Raw genomic sequence first — 21,570 nt, 5'->3', positions numbered from 1 at the left:
ACTGAAGCATACAATGAGCCAAAGATTGTGTAGCCTCTTTTTCTCCAAGAACCTTCTATCTTTTTTTTTGGCAGAGTGACGTTCTGTGTCATGGGAGGGGCCTCTAGGTTCCAGACACGGGAAGAGGACGAGTACTAACTTTTTCCCTCGGCAAGAGGTACGGGCAAGCAGGAATTGGCCGAGTGCAAACAGGTTTTGCAGAGCTTGGGTGGAGCTCGCTGTGATGGCAGGAATGTAACTTTGGACTTCGTGTGGGGAAAAAAGGGGGAACGGGCGCTGGATACTGCACCGGAGTTTGCGAATCGACTGTAATCAAAACGATTAGGTAAGACTCGTTTGATGAAACGTAGGCCTGATGTCCTCATGGTTAACATATTAGCAGATATCAAAGGAACCTAGAAGAGTGGACAATGAATGTTTGTATGTTAGCCAAAAACAGACTAGAACTTCCAGGGTGAATTCGTTAATACATAATTATCGTAGAGGCTATGCCGATATCATATGCCCACTGATAATCGTATCTGATTATCGAATCATCATCAATAACAGGGCCAGAGTTACAAAGTTACACGTTCAGAGTTACAAATTTATAGACCGGGTTTACGTAGCCTACATAGACTATACTGTCCCGTCTCCAACCGTCAGGTGACAGGTAGGCTAGGCATCTTGTTGCCACATTTGAATGAAGATTAATTATCAGTCGACTTCGTGTTGTGAGGGCAGATTCGACACTTTTCACTGGAGTAACGGAAACAGACGTTGCTGTAGTTCATAATCACTTGGTGAGTGCAATTATTTGGAAATACACTTGGGCAACAAACCAACACCAGACATGTTATAGCTAGCTTACCAAAACAGCACTCTCTGACTGTTAGTGAACACTGAGCATTTTATTAGAAGACGGTGGTATTTTAAAAGGTTTAACTACAGTGTAAGAATCAAGTAGACAAAGTCCATTGTAACTGTAGTTTGTTTTATGGTTTCATCCACATTCTAAATTCTTTATTGGGAATCTGAAGTTCAGAAGTCAGAAACTAATTAGGGCTTAAGTTCGTTAGAGTCCAGTAGCCCATGCTCTCCTGTCTAGGCTGCATTGTGCTTTTCTTCTCTACTTCTGTGTTTAGGTATCCTCCCATTTGTAGGAAATTTGAAGGTTCTGGAATCCATAATCATTTATTGAGTCTGTCACCTTAAAAGGTTACCTTATAATTGAAGGCTACTTCGAGATCAGCAGGAGGCATCTGGGAGGGGCCGAGACAAAGGCACACCTAGTTCACTTCTCAAGCTATCTCATACACTCCCTACCACTACAGGGAGGTACAAGTTCAATAGTGCCTGATCCATACAATGGCTAAGTCATGACAATGCCATCCTATGGCAGGATCTAACCAAGTGTTGGTAACAATAGAGATGCAACAATTCGATCCACTGGATTGGTATCAGCATCGAAACTAACATTATTGCACATATTGAGTATCAGACAGGCAATACAGATACTGTTGCTTTAACTAACCCACTTGATGGATAAAACAACAAACAAACATTGTTTATGTAATTAAGTAGTAACAACATGATTTTATAATTGTTCAACAACAATGTAATTCACGCAAACCTATAATAATGCTCCATGTGGCAGAATGATTCATGTGTTTCATATAATTAATTGTATATAGACCAGTAATGCAGTAATAGCAGTAATGCAACAACCCTAATACAACTTGAAGTGCATTACTTTCAATTACCTGTACGCCATGAAGTCCATGATTCCGCTTTGACCATGGTAGCCTGTAGTAGGGTGAATTGCCGTAATGCGGGACACCTAAGATCCAGTGGGTGTAAGTCTTCCTCAAACTAATTGAAGTCAATAAAACTATTGGTTAACACAAGCTGTGATGCCATGTGGTCAAAATCGCATGTCTTCTGAAATATCCAATCTTAGATTAGGGTGGAAAAATCTTCAAACAGGAAGCTTTAAACAAACTGTGTATACATTCCTTATAAAAAAAAAACACTTTTATCAGGATGTGTTATATGTTTTATCAAAACATATAATATGGTGTAAATATACTGTAAATATAATTTCTCTCTTGAACGCCGGACACACAGAGAGAGAGAGAGAGAGAGGCAGGCAGGCAGGCAAAGAATCAGGGAAGGTAACTGAATCAGTGGAGGCAGGACAGGATGAAGGAAGCCAGAAGAGTAAAGACAGATTGATGAGGATGGTGGGGTCAGTGGAGGCAGGACAGGACTAGGGGAGCCAGAAGAGTAAAGACAGATTGATGAGGATGGTGGGGTGCCTCAGCTGAGGCAGTTGGCCAGGGCCTGGAATGTTCCTAAATCCAATTTCTCAGATCTCCGGGGTAAAAGGTGATGGTCACTTTTATCATGTGATTGGAAGAAAGCCATAAATGCGTGTGGATGATGAAGTGGAACAGGGGGAGAGGATTGCAACCAAGTGTGGATTCCCTGTTGATGGAGGACATATCAATACTAGCCTACCAGTTTGCTGAGTAGAAAGGAATCAAGGGCTTCAGTGAAATTACGAAAAGGCTGACTAAAAATGGTTTTAGAGACGAAGTCTGAGCATGTGCAAACCAGAGGTACTCTCAGGGTTCAACCCCACTGTTGCGAAGAAGTGGTTTCAAAAATATAAGGAAGTAATTGAGACCCTGGGTTTGGAAAATGTCCCAGACCACATCTGTACTTGCTTAGAAGACTTATTCAAACATTATCCAATACTACAGTGTGATAAGCAGAGGTTTTACGCAGGTTCAGGCTTTAGGTGTTGCCTCAAGGATTGCACATTAGCCTTGAGGGTAACTGACCTGAGAAGTTTTTGTATAAAATAAGCGATAACACCTGATGTTCCCACTAGCTATTGTTTTGTGCTCTGGGTAGGAAACCCTTCAAACCATTTCAGTATCCCACGTATCAGACAGAACCGCCCCACATTAGGGAAATGCAGATTTTCACAAAGATTGCTGATATGTCTACCATTTCTTTTATAAGTGTGATATCTGCACTTTCTCTTTTGGTTTGATTAGGACATATACTAGGGATTTCTGAGTGGTACTGGGTGTGGATTTAATGTATAAGCTTCATACGGCAATATATTTCAGAAGTCTGGAATGCAAAAAAAATATCCCACATTAGGCTAATTCAATAAATCATTTTGGAGTTTTCACCTAAAACTAGCGAGCTAACTAACATACTTCTTGTAGTAACATACTACAACTTACTTCTCTTGTAAATACCAACAGCACACAGAAGGGTTTTCTACTCAGATCACAAAACAATAGCTAGTGGGATCAACAGGCGTCATCGCTAATTTCAAACTTCTGGTCGCCAAGGGAACATACACCTTTGAATTGGCTGTAGCTAAGTGTAATCACTGCAGATTTTTACCTGCATAAAGTTGAACTGTAATATGATTTATTTCAACAGGTTGATGCATCAAATCTTTGAATCTTTAAATTAAACTTTATTAAGCAAAGGAGTAACCCGAGGCTGTTTGAATGATGTGTGAACTAATTCAAGCATTGACTACATGCGTGACTACGCTGAAGAAGCATAGCATCATTGAGAGGAAGAATTAATTCAATACTGAACGCTTTTTTCGGTAAAGTAAGTAGCATCAGCAGAGAGGGAGGTAACTTGTAAAATGTGTAGGTGGAGGGTTTCGGTTACGGTTAAAAGTAGAAGGTAGTTTCCTACTGTCTGTGGAATTGTTCACCATTTCTTGGTAGAATGCCAAATACTTTTGCACTTGTGACTGGAAGAAAAGGCAGATAACAGACTGATAGTTACCAAGATCATTGGGCCTCATTCTCGACAGCAGTTGGGAAGACTTTCCGAAGGATTTCAGAAGGAACTCCACTTCGGAAACATTTATGAAAACATTTGCATTCTCGTTATTTTTTTCTTCTGTGCTTTCTTCTGAACTTCAGACAACTTTCAGAACTCGAAATAGCAGTCGTAACTCTACCGGAATCTTCTCAAATGGGATTCCACGGGCCATCTTGTGGTTATTTGAGGAATCGCGTTGAGGAATGACATTTGAAAAAACTCCGTATTACAGTAAAAGGGTTAACGGGCGAATTTGTGAGAACCCGTTGGTGATTGCGTTCACGTCAACTCTACAGACATCCTCGGATTAAAATAATTATGATAATAATAAATACGAGAATATTTGTATCATTAACAATAACGTTTCACATTTGTAGTCATAATTAGCCTATACGAGGTAGTGTTTATTGTTACACTAGGTCTATATGGCTCGTAGCTTGACTGTTCTCTCCCTTGTACTCACTTTGGACAAAGGCCGGGTCTGCTAAGAGACTGAATGTGAATGACATGAACACTGCAAATGTAAGTGAATAAATAAATAAACACTAAGCTCAATCTCCAAGAACTAAGGCATGCATTGATTGCAAGTTATACTACTACTGGTGGCCAGTCTTCACCCCTATGATGAAGGACGGGACGGACTACAATTTATACTCGTACTTGGGACCGGTCTTCACACCTATGGTGCCTATTTTTCGATTAAAAAAAAAGAAAGTGACTACTTAAATATGTTTTACGGACTTCGGACGTTCAACGTTATACAATATCTCCACCTTATTAATGAACACCTGTTACGAGGTGGATTCGGGAGATTGCGACAGCACACGTTTCTAAAATTGCGTCTCCTAATAAGGAGCTGGCAGGGCGTGTATGTATGCAAATCCACTTTCACGAGAACGCGCATCAATCTAGGAAGCTAATCGGAAGGAACCCAGCTGAGAAGACTTCGGCTGCTTATGAACACATTTTCAAGCGTGCGGGAATGCAGCGGAAGCGTTTCTCTTACGTTGTTTTTGCGAAGTCGTGTAAGAAACATTTCTGAAGAATTACAGAAAAAGGTCGAGAATGAGGCCCATTGTCATCTCTGGATTTACGTCTTTTTTCTCTCAGCAGCTCTAAGCTCCTTTCATACTTAACTAATACTATCAGTGAGTGAGCCAAGGTTGACAGGGTTTCAAGCCGGTTGTGGATAGAGGACATACTTTATCCAGACAAGATCTCAATGTAGAGCAAAGAGTCTCTATAGCATCACTAACCTCTAGTGACGAGAATGAACTTGGAGTAGGTAGAGTAGATGCAACCGAGGAGGCTACAACGAAGTCGTTAATTGTCAACAATTGCATGAAAACATATATAAAAATATGCAAAGACACAGGAACAGTTTTCAACTACTATCTTTCAGAAATATGTCATTAATGTAAGTCTAAAGGCTTTCAAACACTCCAGTGTTTCCAACTTCAATTGACGTTTTAAAGAATGCTTCTTCACACTTAGGAAAATGATGCTGTGGTGTAAACATAATATAATTTTAAACTAAAGGGCAAAAAAGCAAGAATTGCTTGTTTTATACTGGCTAGTAAGTGAAGTCAAGGTACTGGAATCAGTATTGGGAGATAAAAAGTTGCACTGCCTTTATTTTAGCTTGTGCTGTAGTAAAGGTGCCCTTGGTGGTCATGTGTAGTCTACACTCAAAAAAAGTAGCCCCTCCATAACCCTAACCCTAACCCTCCATAAAGTAAGTCTTTATATACATACAGTACTGTGCAAAAGTTTTAGGCAGGTGTGAAAAAATGCTGTAAACTAAGAATGCTTTCAAAAATGGAAGTGTTAACAGTTTATTTTCATCAATTCTTCATAAATTAACAAAATGCAGTGAAAGAACAGAAGAAAATTCTAAATTAAATCAATATTTGGTGTGACCACCCTTTGCCTTCAAAATAGCATCAATTCTTCCAGATACACTTGCGCAGTTTTTGAAGGAACACGGCTGGTAAATTGTTCCAAACATCTTCGAGAACTAACCACAGATCTTCTGTGGATGTAGGCTTCCTAAAATTCTTCTGTCTCTTCATGTAAACCCAGACAGACTCGATGATGTAGAGATTAGGGCTCTGTGGGGGTCATACCATCACTTGCAGGACTTTCTGTTCTTCTTTAAGCTGAAGATAGTTGTTAATGACATTGGGCCTCATTCTCGACAGCAGTTGGGAAGACTTTCCGAAGGATTTCAGAAGGAACTCCACTTCGGAAACATTTATGAAAACATTTGCATTCTCGTTATTTTTTTCTTCTGTGCTTTCTTCTGAACTTCAGACAACTTTCAGAACTCGAAATAGCAGTCGTAACTCTACCGGAATCTTCTCAAATGGGATTCCACGGGCCCTCTTGTGGTTATTTGAGGAATCGCGTTGAGGAATGACATTTGAAAAAACTCCGTATTACAGTAAAAGGGTTAACGGGCGAATTTGTGAGAACCCGTTGGTGATTGCGTTCACGTCAACTCTACAGACATCCTCGGATTAAAATAATTATGATAATAATAAATACGAGAATATTTGTATCATTAACAATTACGTTTCACATTTATAGTCATAATTATACGAGGTAGTGTTTATTGTTACACTAGGTCTATATGGCTCGTAGCTTGCCTGTTCTCTCCCTTGTACGTCACTTTGGACAAAGGCCGCGTCTGCTAAGAGACTGATTGTGAATGACATGAACACTGCAAATGTAAGTGAATAAATAAATAAACACTAAGCTCAATCTCTAAGAACTGAGGCATGAATTTATTGCAATTTATACTATTACTGGTGGCCAGTCTTCACCCCTATGGTGGCCATTTCGAACGACAGGACGGACTACAATTTATACTCGTACTTGGGACCGGTTTTCACACCTATGGTGCCTATTTTTCGATAAAAAAAAGTGACTACTTAAATGTGTTTTACGGACTTCGGACGTTCAACGTTATACAATATCTCCACCTTATTAATGAACACCTGTTACGAGGTGGATTCGGGAGATTGCGACAGCACACGTTTCTAAAATTGCGTCTCCTAATAAGGAGCTGGCAGGGCGTGTATGTATGCAAATCCACTTTCACGAGAACGCGCATCAATCTAAGAAGCTAATCGGAAGGAACCCAGCTGAGAAGACTTCGGCTGCTTGAACACATTTTCAAGCGTGCGGGAATGCAGCGGAAGCGTTTCTCTTACGTTGTTTTTGCGAAGTCGTGTAAGAAACATTTCTGAAGAATTACAGAAAAAGGTCGAGAATGAGGCCCATTGGCTGTATGTTTGGGGTTATGTTCCTGCTGCAGAATACATTTGGTGCCAATCATACGCCTCCCTGATGGTATTGCATGATGGATTAGTATCTGCCTGTATTTCTCAGCATTGAGGACACCATTCATCCTGACCAAATCTCCAACTCCACTTGCAGAAATGCAGCCCCAAACTGGAAAGGAACCTCTACCATGCTTCACTGTTGCCTGCAGACTCTCATTATTGTACCTCTCTCCAGCCTCCAGCGAACAAACTGCCTTCTTCTACAGCCAAATATTTCTAATTTTGACTCATCAGTCCAGAGCACCTTCTGCCATGTTTCTGCACCCTAGTTTCTATGTTTACGTGCTTAGTTCAGTCACTTGGCCTTGTTTCCTTGTCGGGGTAGAGCTTTTTGGCTGCAACTCTTCCATGAAGACCACTTCTGGCCAGACTTCCCCGGACAGTAAATGTCTGTACCTGGGTACCACTGGTTTCTGCCAGTTCTGAGCTGATGCCACTGCTTGAAATCTTCCGATTTCGAAGGTAAATAAGCTTGATGTGTTTTTCATCAGCTGCATTAAGTTTCCTTGGCTGAACACTGCGTCTACGATCCTCAACGTCTTCTTCAAAAGAGCTGGAACTGCACATTTTGAAACCCCTGTCTGCTTTGAAATCTTTGTCTGGGAGAGACCCTGCTGATGTAGTATAACTACGTTGTGTCTTGTTGCTGTGCTCAGTCTTACCATGTAAATGGATAAAAAATAAACATTTATTGTTTACATTTTTCAAAGCATTCTTAGTTCATAGCATTTTTTCACACCTGCCTAAAACTTTTGCACAGTACTGTATATATATTCAACTTGAAATTAAATCGAAACTTTAAGTCAGTAGACTGCAATCTAAACAAGGTTCTCATCGAGCGTGTCATGAGTAGTTGCTTATGCTCAAGCTGTTTTTATCATCTTATGCTACAAGATGCTGTCTTTTGTTTACTGGAATTATTTAGTCGCCATCAGTAGGCTTATGAACTTATTTCATCACGTCTTCCAATCACATTCAGTTATCAGGGTTTGTTTCATAATGCTTTGGTAAAGGGATCAGAGATTCTGCTATGATGCATTGGACAATGTCGCTCAGATGCTGCACACCTCCTGGGTAGAGCAAAGGTAGAAGAGAGAGGATAGAGCGCCATAACTGCTGGGTAGAGCAAAGGTAGAAGAGAGAGGATAGAGCGCCATAACTGCTGGGAAAAGGATGCTGCACACCTCCTGGGTAGAGCAAAGATAGAAGAGAGAGGATAGAGCGCCATAACTGCTGGGTAGGGCAAAGACAGAAGAGAGAGGATAGAGCTCTAGAACTGCTGGGCAAAGATAGAAGAGAGAGGAAAGAGCGCCATAACTGCTGGGGAAAGGGAGCAGAGAGAGGATAGAGCGCCATAACTGCTGGGGAAAGGGAGCAGAGAGAGGATAGAGCGCCATAACTGCTGGGGAAAGGGAGCAGAGAGAGGATAGAGCGCCATAACTGCTGGGGAAAGGGAGCAGAGAGCGAGGTAGAGCAGCTAGCAAACAGGCTGAGATGATAACAAAGCAGAGCTCGTAAAGTGATAAGAGGTAGAGAGCAGTGCATCCTGGGTAACTAAAGAGGCCACACAGAGCTCAGGTAGCACACTACCTGGTCCGAGAACACAAAGTGATCTTAGAGCACGGAGAACAGATAGTGAACAGGGACTACATTGGACTTTAGTGGCAGCCCATAAAGGAAATAATACAGAGCTAGTCACAATAAACCTTTTTAACTGTGTAGTGGCCTGGGACCCATTCTTTTGTGGCTTAACACATGTTAGTATGTAATATACTATATCAACTTGGTTATTTGGCTCTGTGTATGTAAGTACAAGTATGATTACAATAGCATGATAGAGTTGTTTAGGATAATTGGGTACTCCTGTATTTGGAAAGGACTTATGTATTCTCAATATTATGAAATCAAGTGCATGATTGGCAGAACAGTGAATGTTTACTCTCCTGGAACAATCGTAGTATGTTTGAGTCAGTTCACAGCAGGGTGGTCATTTTCATATGGCATTGCTATAAAAAGGCCAACATGTGAGTGTGTCTGTGTGTTTGTGTGTGTGTGTGTGAGTGTGTCTATGTGTGAGAATGTGTGTGTGAGCCTGTGATGGCTACGTGCCTGAGTTTGGGCAGGGAAGGTCTCACGATGTTTAAAAATTAGGTGCGTGGGTTCAAGAGAACAGGAAAGCCCTGAGGAACAGGAACTGAGTAATTAGTCTGAGTGGAGTACACACTTAACTGCCAGTGTCATCACTGATGTGAAGTCAGGGCGAGCACCGTTTCACCTCAAATATTCAGAATAGATGTGGGTTAGTACAATATTACAATGACCGTTTTCTCTTGCACAGCAACTACAGTATAACAGGAGCATTCCAGTGAATCAGTGTTGTTCTAACACTAAAGAAGCAATGTTTCATCACTTTTTCTTTCTAGTGCTTCACCACTATCTTCTTATGTGTGTCAGTTGTTATTGATATGTGCTGCTCGGTCTTGAAGAAAAAGCTACGCTGTTTAGGCACATTTAGTTTTGATGTAAGCACATAGAAATATATATTTACCTAAGACATGCAAACAATAAGAACACGTGCAATATTTCCATGAATCACTGATGTTACTTTGAATAATGTTCTCCAAATATGTATTCACAGTGACTGTCCACTGCCTGACACAGACATGTCTCTCCTGAAGCCAATGAGACCACATGTTAAATGATCATGGTTTAGTTCATCATTGTACATATATATGTATATAGTACCACCACAGTGTGTTAAATGTTCATGGTTTAGTTCATCATTGTATATTCATATAACACCACAGTGTGTGGCGCTCTTGATGGAATGAAGATCAGTTTTTCACAGGAATGCTGAATGAATGGCTGTTGAATGATTGTTTTCATCACCTCAGGCTCACCTTCAGGCTGTTATCACACACTCTCCCTTAGAGAACCTTTTAGGCTATATGAGAGAAAACGGTGCTTCTGTGAGTAGATTTTCTACATGGCTGTAATGAGGTGTGAGTGTGTGTTTGTGTGTACACATGAACACAACTTCAATCAAAGATTTGAATCAATTCAAAAAGTTCTTCTTGAGACAAACTAACTTGAAGGCTATAACCTCTGCAGTCCATAGGGCATACAATGGAGAACTGTATTGAACACGGTAGTGATTCCCTGCTTCAGGCAGCATCGGTGAATCACCCAATGCTTAGTCACAAGAGAATTCTCTCTCTATGAGTCACTCTCTGTAATCCACACTCTTGTGCCTACCACAGCACAGACCACAGACCACGTTGCCATGACAGCAGGGTAAACACATCCATACACTCTATTTTGAATGTATATATGGCTGTTTTCTTTTGAATCTCAAAACTAAGAGACCCGCGGAAAATATGGACCCAATTTTAAATGTGGTGGAAATAACAAGCAGTACTGGAAATGAGCCATAATGGCCTTTGGGCAGAACAGTTCCACGTCTAGAGTAGTAGCAAAGGAACCAAATAAATAGTATAACTTTGCAGAACATAACCATAACCCTGAACCACAGTTTAGACTCGTTTTTAAAGAAAAGAAAAAAAAACTCCTCCAAACTGTCAGGCCTTTCAACAGCAGTGTCGTGGTATGATTGCGGTTTTCAGGACATATTTGCAAAGGGTGGTACTAAATACTTTTTAGTCTGATATTGCTCTGAGCGTCTTCATGAATTCCTTTCCCTGAAATCATTATGCAAATTTGGCCATGCACTGCGAAGCTTTAAATCAAGTGCAGCCATTAACTACACATGCACACTTAAGATACATTACAGTGAAACTCGCACTGAAGTGAAGGAAATTATTATTGTGGATGTTGTTGTTATATAAGTGCGTTCACATTTCTGAACACAAATGCTTACCAATTTAACCAGAGACCGGTTATTGAAGGACAGAGTACTGGGTGTGCCGAAGGTGTTTAGGCATGCCACGAGTTGGGTGTGTCAAAATATTCAGAGTGTGGCGAAATATGTAGACTTCCTTTCAGAGCTACTGTGGTGACTTTTGTGCAGCATACTCTTATGAATGGCCTGAGCGTGCTTTGAAAGTGTCTGCCCAACACCTAATGTTTTCTCTGTGGTCTGACTAACTATACTGTATATGATCTTGTGAAAACGGAGTGCATGATTTGGTTGTTTCACTGAATGGTCGTGTTGTTAATTGTAGCTGTAAGATTTCCCTTAAGTGAGACTGCATGCGTTACTGGTGGCGTTTTCATCCAATAACAATAACCTTTTAACATGACTGCATGTTGAGAGACATCAACTTTGTGCACATCCATCCTTCCACTCACCAATCCTTGTATGACCTTCACTAGAATGAATAGCTCTATGTACTTAGGCAGACAAAGGTAGAGAGTCAAAACGACTACATTGTTTATTAGATTAGCCAAGGTTAATCAATATAGGCTATTATATTTGGATATTTATTAGTTTGAGACGTATGGTCAAGATCAAACCAGACAAAACTTGTCTATGTTTTTCCTTTTTTGATCCAGTGTGTTCTCGTCCTCAGGTCTACCTCTCACACTGTCCTGTGCCTCATTTGAACCAGTGTGTTCTTGTCCTCAGGTCTACCTCTCACCCTGTCCTATGCCTTATTTGATCCAGTGTGTTCTTGTCCTCAGGTCTACCTGTCACACTGTCCTGTGCCTTTTTTGATCCAGTGTGTTCTCGTTCCTCAGGTCTACCTCTCACCCCATCCTGTGGCTGGCATGGCTCATCGTTCTCAGAGCTCCTCTGTGGGGGAGAATCCCTTAGACCCAAACTACCTCCCCCCCCACTACCGTGAGGAGTACCGGCTGGCCATCGATCACCTTGTGGAAAATGGTGTGGAGGGGTATTATGAATTCCTGCAGGGCGCTGGGGTGGTTGACTTCCTGTGCCAGAAAGAGGTGGACTACATCAAGGGCACTGTGCAATCACCGCAGGCGACGCCGGCCTCCACCTCTGGATCCTTACTGGAGCTGACGTATCCCCAAGCAGACGAGGATTGCTCATCCGACACCTACTGGCCAATGCACTCGGACATTGATGCACCAGGCCTTGACCTGGGCTGGCCACTGCCACAGCACTCATTTGTAGGCCCTACAGAGGTCACGACCTTAGTAAACCCCTCTGACCCTGAAATGCCAAGCATCAAGGACCAGGCACGGCGTCTCATCAAAAGTGCTCAGCAGGTGAGGGCCGAGATCTGTGAGGCAGGTCACCTTTCTGAAGAAACAGGGTTAGCTACACAATGGATGCTAATGGATTTAAACAGTATAATGGTCAACTGATCAGCTACATAAACACTTATAAACTTGTATCATATATTTTTATTTAATATTTGAGTTGAGTAAAAGCCGTTTTATTCTATACTGAAACTAATCACTGGGGAAAACTGCTATGCTGACTACTAGCATAACTTCAGTTAACAACCTTGACCTATTTTTGGACATTCTGATCCGGGGACCAGTAAGAAAGGGCCACGTCCAAGTGGCTGTGGGCATATGATGGAAATATGAATAAAACTGAATTATTTATATAAATGTAACTCTCATATTAACATGCAAATGCAATTCAACATGAGTAATCAGACTCAGTAATTATTGTAGTCTAGGGTTAGATAGAACATATAATTTTTCTTGAAGCAGGAACTGAAACTAGTGTTTGAAATTGACATAGTGTTTTAAAAAGTGTCATGCTTAACGTCACCAAAATTATGAAATAACATTGTAGTTGACTGGCTTGGATTGAAAACAGACTGAAATACCAGTTGGTCTCTGAATCTAAAAGGGATTCATCCTTTTGGGGACAGGCTGAATGCCTAGCATACTTTGCAGATAAGGCCAGTTTTTCCAGACCTCATTTCTCCCTGGGCGTCTTTCAACATCAATACAGTACCTTGCGTAAGTATTCACCCCCTTGGATGTTTTACCCTTTTATGGCTTTTATAAATCAGTCATGGTCAATATAAGTTGGCTTTTTGGACAAAAAAATTCACAAAATAGCTCTCTTTAATGTCAAAGTGAAAATATATTTCTACACAGTTATGTAAATTAAATACAAATATGTAATGAAAATAAGTGCTTGCATAAGTATTCACCCCCTTTATCACCCCCTTTGTATAGACTGACCTAATTCAACAGAGGTCCAGCCAATTGGTGCTAGAAGTCTCACAATTTGTGTAATGGGGGTCAGTGTGCAGTGAATGTGTCTCAAGTGATTGTAGTATAACGACACCTGTGTCTGGAAGGTCCATTCACTGGTCAGTATTCAGTAATCAGTATTACTGGCTATTGTTAAACCATTAAGACCCAAGATCACTCTAAGCAACTCAGAGAAAAGGTTGTTGAAAAGTATAAGTCAGGGGAAGGATACAAAAAAATGTCCAAGGCACTAAACATCCCCTGGAATTCTGTTAAATCCATCATCAAGAAATGGATGGATTGTGGCACATGTGTAAATCTGCCTAGATCAGGCCGTCCTCACAAACTAAGGGGCCGTTCAAGAAGGAGACTAGTAAGATAGGCCACCAATAGACCTATGACTACTCTGAAGAAGTTTCAAGCTTCAGCAGTTGAGATTGGAGAAACTCTGCATACCACCACTGTTGCCTTGGTTCTTCACCAATCTAAGCTTTATGGAAGAGAGCCACTGTTGAAAAAAAGGATCGACTACAGTTCGCCAAAAGGCATGTGGAAGTCTCCATGGTCAAGTGGAAGAAGGTTCTGTGGTTTGATGAGACCAAAGTGGAGCATTTTTTCAACAGTGGCTCTCTTCAATGAAGCTTTGATTGGTGAAGAACCAAGGCAACAGTGGTGGTATGCAGAGTCTCTCCCATACCAGCTGCTGAAGCTTGAAACTTCTTCAGAGTAGTCATAGGTGTCTTGGTGGCCTCTCTTACTAGTTTCCTTCTTGCATGGTCACTCAGTTTGTAAGGACGGCCTGATCTAGGCAGATTTACACATGTGCCATATTCCTTCCGTTTCTTGATGATGGATTGAACAGAATTTCAGGGGATGTTAAGTGCCTTGGACATTTTTTTGTATCCTTCCCCTGACCTGTACTTTTCAATAACCTTTTCTCTGAGTTTCTTAGGGTGATCTGTGGTCTTCATGTTGTAACAGTAGCCAGGAATACTGATTACTGAATACTGACCAGTGAATAGACCTTCCAGACACAGGTGTCGTTATACTACAATCACTTGAGACACATTTACTGCACACTGATCCCCATATCACTAATTGTGAGACTTCTAGCACCAATTGGCTGGACCTCTGTTGAATTAGGTCAGTCTATATAAAGGGGGTGATAAAGGGGGTGAATACTTATGCAATCACTTATTTTCATTACATATTTGTATTTAATTTACATGACTGTGTAGAAATATATTTTCACTTTGACATTAAAGAGAGCTATTTTGTGAATTTTTTTGTCCAAAAAGCCAACTTATATTGACCATGACTGATTTATAAAAGCCATAAAAGGGTAAAACATCCAAGGGGGTGAATACTTACGAAAGGTACTGTATACCATTATAACCCTCACACGTGTCCAATACATGTATTCAGTTCCTTTATACAATTACCAGAAAGGGTGCATTTATGAATGTGTTCTCACTCAGGCACATTGTACTAGATCTGTTTTGATCAATTTCATTGTTTGAATTCTAGATTGAAATCTCTCGTTGAAGATAAGCAGAAATGCAACTTGGGAGGCCTTATTTGTGTTTTTAAATAATTGAAGTTGCCTAGTCTAAATGTCTTTCTTGTGATGTGCTTGGCAGGTCATTGCTGTGGTCATGGACGTGTTCACTGACATTGACCTCTTTGCTGATCTCCTGGATGCAGCTGCCCGCCACGTACCTGTCTACATCCTTTTAGACGAACATAATTCTCACCATTTTGTCTCTATGGTGACAAGCTGCAAAGTAAACCTGGAGATGATTCATGTGAGTTTTACTCTGGCCATTGTCCAGAAGATAAGTTGCCATGACTCATAGGCAAAAACATATTTGTTGCTTTCCTTACACATGTTGCCGGCTAAGTGCTCAGTTCCCGGTGACTGGTCATAGTAAAGTAAAGCATGCTGGGTCTTATGCTAAAAGCTACATTAGCTTTTTGTTCAAATAAGGCATGATGGGTAGCACCTAGGGATGCAAATGATTCATCGACTTTAGATTAATTGTCTATTAAGAGGTTGCTCGATCAAAATGTATTAATCACGATTAATCGCTAGAGGGCGCTAGCGTGAGAGACTGGTTGAAAACAAAATGAAGCGAGGGAAAAGAAGTGCGGTGTGGGACCACTTCAACATTGTTAATTCAGGCAAAGAAGTCAAATGTTCTCTGTGTAATGCGGTATTGAAATACAATAGTTCCACTAGCTCACTCAGTTATCATTTGAACACTGTGCATGCTGCTGTCCTGCATGGCACCACCAGTTCACCTGGTTACTGCCGCGAGTTAAGGCTGTAGTCTTAAAACTCAGATTAGCTATTAGTTCGTTAGCGGGCTAGCTCACCTAGACTTCATAGAGTTAGCTACCTAGCTCGTTAGCGGGCTAGCTCACCTTGCTATGAATATGAATATCTCTGTCTACTCCCGCGCTAACGTGTGCCCGCGAGTTTGGCTCATGAGAGTTAGCTAGTAAGTAAGTAAGAGTTGAGTTGGCTATTTAGCTTGATAGCGGACTAGCTCACTCAGGCTTAATGATATTAGATACCCATAGAATTATTTCTATGTTAGATACCTAGCTCGTTAGCGGGCTAGCTTACCTTTGCCTGATGGCTTGCCATTAAGAATGTAACTACTCTATCCCTCACTAACGTGAGCGCGAGTTAAACTTCAGAGAGTTGTGTTGGCTATTTAGCTTGTAATAGCCTAGATGCAGTTTCTTCATAATCTATCCACAAGTTAGATACAAGATTACATATATAGTTACAAGATAGGCTCAATAATATTCTGTTTGGCTCTCTATTTAATTTCTTCTATTCTTTTTTTTTTTATGTCTGTTTCAAATGCAAGAACTGAGCCAGTCCATAATTTATTTCTTTGTTTTAAATTAAAGAATGTATTTTGTTATACCATAAAAAAAACTTTTCTGCTTTCTTTTCCTAATGCATAATTACTTGAGGAATGTATAATAGAATAGAATAGAATTGAATATAATTATCATAATGTAATGTAATATAATAACTCAACTATTTATCTGATATTTGTAAAGGCCCTATTGAAGCACTGAAACTCAGGTGAAAAACGCCGCTTATCAATTAATCGAAAGTCGATCGATAAGATTATCAACTAATGATTAATGAATTAATCGATAATTTGCATCCCTAGTAGCACCACAACAGAAAAACATGAGTTCATTTTAAACAGGGAAAGATGATCATGATAACTAACCATCATACTAAGACTTTAGCGTTAGCATTTAATTACCTATAACCCCTTTATTTATTGCAATGTCTTTACTCAAATGGCATTTAAAGTGTTTGGTATGGGCCTGTTGTTTACACTCTATTCACGTGGTTCTACAGAAGGCTTAGATTTACAAAGACCGGTGAGATTATGATGCCCTTTATCATTCCTGTTCACATTATAGATCATGTTTGTGTTGTAGATGATGCGAGTACGGACAGTAGCAGGTGTCACGTATTTCTGCCGCACTGGGAAGTCATTTAAAGGTCAGGTGATGGACCGTTTCCTGATGACTGACTGCAGAGCTGTGCTCAGTGGAAACTACAGGTAAGGACAGACCCTGCACACTACTTCTCTCACAGTATCCTATGTACAGTATACCTGTAAAGTTGGAATTTTCCAAATGATTTTTAACATTGTACAAATTTAATTTATTTCATGATTTAATCCTAATCAATGCGTTCTACTGCATAAAACACAAATACATTCCTGGACAGTGAATCCATTTCAGTATGTGATCATATGGATGTCTTTCGCTCTACACTAGACAAGTTTATAGATTGTTCCATGTTACTATTTCAGGCATAACTTACATTATTAGTTTCAGTTTTGTTACTCTATCATGCTTATATTTGAGGAAACAGTCTCATAACAATATAACCAACAGTAAATGAGTAAAAACTTGTGTGTTGACAGCTTCATGTGGTCTTTTGAGAAGATACACCGCTGCATTGCTCATCTGTTCCTGGGGGAGCTGGTATCTACCTTTGACGAGGAGTTTCGGATCCTCTTTGCCCAGTCCCAGCCCTTGGTAGTGGAAAATGCACTGGTACCCGCTGATGGGTACTTCAGCAACCAGTCAGGCTTAAAGAGGACCCAGTCCATGCGCCAGCCAAGTAGCTTCCTTCGCCATGCGGAGCACTCTGCATTTTCATTTCAACGAGACCGCATGGATTCCGGACTGCCCTTCAGACGGGAGGATCCATTCCGTCATACACTGGAGCAGCACAGTTCAAAGTACTCCTCCCAGCAGTTCCGTATGCAGCAGAACATTCAGGAACAGGGTCGCTCCATCATGGCCTCACAGCAGATGGAGAGGAATTCCTTCAAGAGGCACAGTTATGCTGAGGGAACCCAGGAGAGCTACTCTTCCTCCCGTGTATACATGAAACAACGTGTCATGGGCAACCTGGACGAGATGGAACAGCACTACCAGCGGGAAAAGCACAGTTACCAGGCGGAGGGCACCGGCCAGGGCTGTTATGAGCAGCTGCGCAGTCGTGCTCTGCAGCAGGGGGACCATCACTCTGAATCTGGATACCTGCCTGAGTTGGAGCCACCATCTGATTACAATGCCCTTTCCTCTGATGATCTTAACCCTGGACAGTCTCAACCGCATGTAGGGCACTACGATCCAACAGGCCACAAGAGGCCCACAGTGGGACAGCCATATGCATGCGAGAGGTCCCCCACACAGACTCACCCCCCAGATCAAAAACAACCAAAGTTTCCTGGGGCATCGCAGGATCGTGTGGGGAAGGACCCCGACGTGAAGCAGGGAATGAGGGACTGGAGAATCAGCTCCTACCTGAGTACATGTGAGGATGCAGGGGAGGAGGGCTTGCATGAACCTCTCGGACCTGACACTTTCGAAGAAGTCCAGCACGACTCAGACGGGAGGTCATATGGCAAGGAGGCATCCATAACACGATTTAACACCAAGGAGGCTCCCGGCAACCCCCTCCGGCCCAAACTGGACCTTCGCCCAAGATATGGTAAACCTATCCTCAAGGACAGTTCCAAGGACCTCGCCACAACAGATATGAAGAGGTCAACAGAGTCTCTTAGTTCTGTGGGAACAGAGGGAGAGGCTGAGACAAGGGACTTGGGCCTGACCAAACATGAATCCTTCCGGTCCCGAATCAACCCAATGCTACAAAGGAGCTCTCGTCTGCGTTCGTCACTCATTTTCAACTCAACATTAGAGACGCACAACACCTCAACGCTGGGCACAAACAAAACGGAGGAGGGCAACCCAATTAGAACCTCGTCTATAGTGGCTGAAATCCTGGAAAAGAGAAGGTCTCTATCAAGGGAACCCTTTGACTGGAGCAAGCACAAGAAGACACAAGCTTCAGACTTATCAGATCCCAAAAACTCAGAGGGCAAAGCCGTTGCACCTGCTGAGACCTCAAACAAATCCACTGAACCCAACCAGGGCACCAAAGAGGACGCTAACAGAAACAAGAAGGAAGCTACCATCACGGTTGAAGAAAAAGCGACAGAAAATCCTGCAAAACCAGAAGACAAGCCCTCTACCCTGAACATGAATGATCCCGAGAGCCGACTCTCGTATTTCAAAGATCTTGCCGCAAAACGAAAAGCATTAAAACCAGTTGCAGAATCCCCTGCTGTGGACACAAGTCACAAACCAGCACTGAAAAAGACAGATCTCTTAAATACTGTAAAGACTGCCGATAAACTTCCAAAAGTTACGGTCACCCATGCAGAGCCTTTGGCCCCAGGGCCAGATGTCACAAAGGCACAGACGGACAAGCCTCCTGTGGCAACAGGGCTAAATATAGATAAGCAGAACAAAAGCAGCGCAACCAAGAAAGAGGAAAGCCTTGAGGCAAAGACAAGTTTGAAGCCCTTCCCCTCACCCAAGTTTTTCAGAAAGGACCCACTGAAGTCTTTTAAAAACACCTCCTCGTCACGTCGTGTGTCAGCCGATGAAGACATACTGACGGATGCCACAGATGCAGAGAAGAGTGAAATGAAGAAGTCCCGTAGCCAAAGTTCATCTAGCGTGACTTCCTCCGAATCACGTGATAGCCTCACTCGCCACGGCTCCAACACCTCACTTAACACTCTAGGCACAGAGGGTAAGGACACCAAAGCTCTCGACTTCCTCAAGAAGCAGACACAGAGACTCAAGGGCTTACTTGGACCAAAAGGTGAGAAGAAGACATCAGGAGCACTGTCTTCAGACAGTAAGTCCATGAAAACAGTTCCAGAAATCAAAGAGGAGACTCCAGATAAAAAGTCCTCAGACACCAGTGCAGCCTCTGCAGAGAACCATAAGGCACCGACTAAGCCAAGCCAGTCTCGCTACCAATCCTCCACTTCCAATGTGATCTACAGCAGCAACCTCAGGGATGACACGAAAGTGATCCTGGAGCAAATTTCTGCCAACAGTCAGAATCGAGAACTGGCAAAGAAGACTGACGCAGCTGAGAGTGTTGGGGGCAGTGACAAAGCTGGCGAAACATCCCAACCGGAGATAGATTCTTCTCTCCGATACCAAAGCAAAACCCGGTTTGGTCGGACTCCCGCCACCCCCCAGGAGCGAGATTCTCTGCTGAAGAGAATTGAGAGCATGCGAAAAGAAAAGAAAGTGTACAGCCGTTTTGAGGTATTGTTTCAGAACAAGGAGTGTTGCACTTAAATGAGCAATAAGCCAATACATAAAAACACATAAGAGGGTCTTAATTAGAAAAAGGAGTGAAGAATTATTTCCTGTAGTTTCTTTAAATCTATAATCTCTTTAAATAAACAATAATTGTAGTTTGTGTATTATATCCAGAGTAGCTAGTTTCATCTGTTGTGTGCTTAAAAGGGTTACTTGAATATACCACGTGTGTCATAGCCCCTTAAAAGCAGTCCTTTTGTCACTCATCAAAAAGCTTCTGTGAATTAGGCTCTAAGAGGATATCTGTGTGTCTGCACTCCTTTTAGGGAATAGTCTTTCAATCTGTCAATAGTGTTAGGTTACTGAGTAGGGGAGAACTCAGGGCCACTTTGATTTTGTGGCCTAGATTTCAGTTCCCGCCTCTAAAACAAGACTGGTGTACATGGAACATTTGTTCAGTGTTCACTTACTTTTTGTAATGGTACAGAGTAACTTAATAGATCACAAGCATTATTCAGTTTACAGGGTTGGAAGGAGAACTTAGAGATGGCCATACATTCACATATTTGTCTTTTTTTCCTTTTGACAGATGGGGAATAGCCTGGGATAGCAGAGCAAGGAGCTGAAACCTTTCATCAGGAAACTATCCACCAGGAATCTATCCCAATGATACGAACATTTTATTGTAACATAACCAAGGAAAATACTTAAAATAGTAGTTCCAAAGATCAACCCACCCTGGATCTGGATCCTCTGAACATTCACCCACCAGCACAACTGTATTACCTGCAGTGTGAAGGATGTTTGAGGTCAGATACTACATCCTGACAGTGCCAACAAAAGCCTCTTTTGTCCACTCAACCTTCCCTTATTGGGAGCAGGACTATTGTATTTGACACAGCTCGGACTTTGTGTGCACACACACGTATAGTATATACAGTATATACACACACACACACACCGAAACACATGGATGCACCGTAGGGTTTACTGCAAACACTCACCAGCGACTGGAAGGTGTGAGTACTTTTTCAAAAATATTGACAATGAAAACAAAACGACATGCCCATATGTACATAGCCCCCACCACCACACACACACACACACACACACACACACACAGCTAAGTTTACCTAGGTCCTGTGCCAATGAACACTGCTCTCAAAGCAAGCCAAATAAGGCTGGAAAGTCTTGAAAATCTTTGGCAAAGTTAAACCACAGACTTGGAAAGAGAAAGGTACATAATTGTACAAGAGAGAGAGGGTACTGCAAGTACAAGAAAACACTAAGAGAGTTTATGAGAAGTAAATATAATGGTTCATGATGCAGCTCTTTTGACTTTTAGGCAATTAAACAGGACAGATGTGTGCTTGAACACAAGGGCTGGACACTGATCTGTGGTTGGTAATTGAATAAGCAGTAAGTGGTGGACATGTTCCTTATGAGAGAAAGCAGTGACTGCACCTTCATCACTCAGGGACAACCTTGCCATTCAAAGGCACAATATAAAGCATTCCTCCACACAACTTCTGGTACTTGACTGCCTATG

At 41.8% G+C, this 21,570-nt stretch overlaps 1 protein-coding gene across 1 annotated transcript; it reads left to right on the top strand.

Annotated features, from left to right (window-relative positions):
* Window positions 1-219: 219 nt before the first annotated feature.
* On the top strand, window positions 220-20,631 carry fam83hb (family with sequence similarity 83 member Hb; the record flags this gene model as incomplete). The annotated part of the gene is made up of 6 exons (XM_080859065.1): window positions 220-325; window positions 11,892-12,386; window positions 14,978-15,142; window positions 16,812-16,936; window positions 17,306-20,024; window positions 20,611-20,631. The coding sequence occupies exons 2-6, from the start codon at window positions 11,922-11,924 to the stop codon at window positions 20,629-20,631; spliced, it is 3,495 nt and encodes a 1,164-aa protein (XP_080715191.1). The 5' UTR covers window positions 220-325; window positions 11,892-11,921.
* Window positions 20,632-21,570: the final 939 nt, after the last annotated feature.

This window comes from Sprattus sprattus (assembly GCF_963457725.1).
Source record: "Sprattus sprattus genome assembly, chromosome: 20".
Lineage (NCBI taxonomy): Eukaryota > Metazoa > Chordata > Actinopteri > Clupeiformes > Clupeidae > Sprattus > Sprattus sprattus.
The sequence above is the reverse complement of the archived record's forward strand: the minus strand, read 5'-3'. Positions and strand labels throughout refer to the sequence as shown.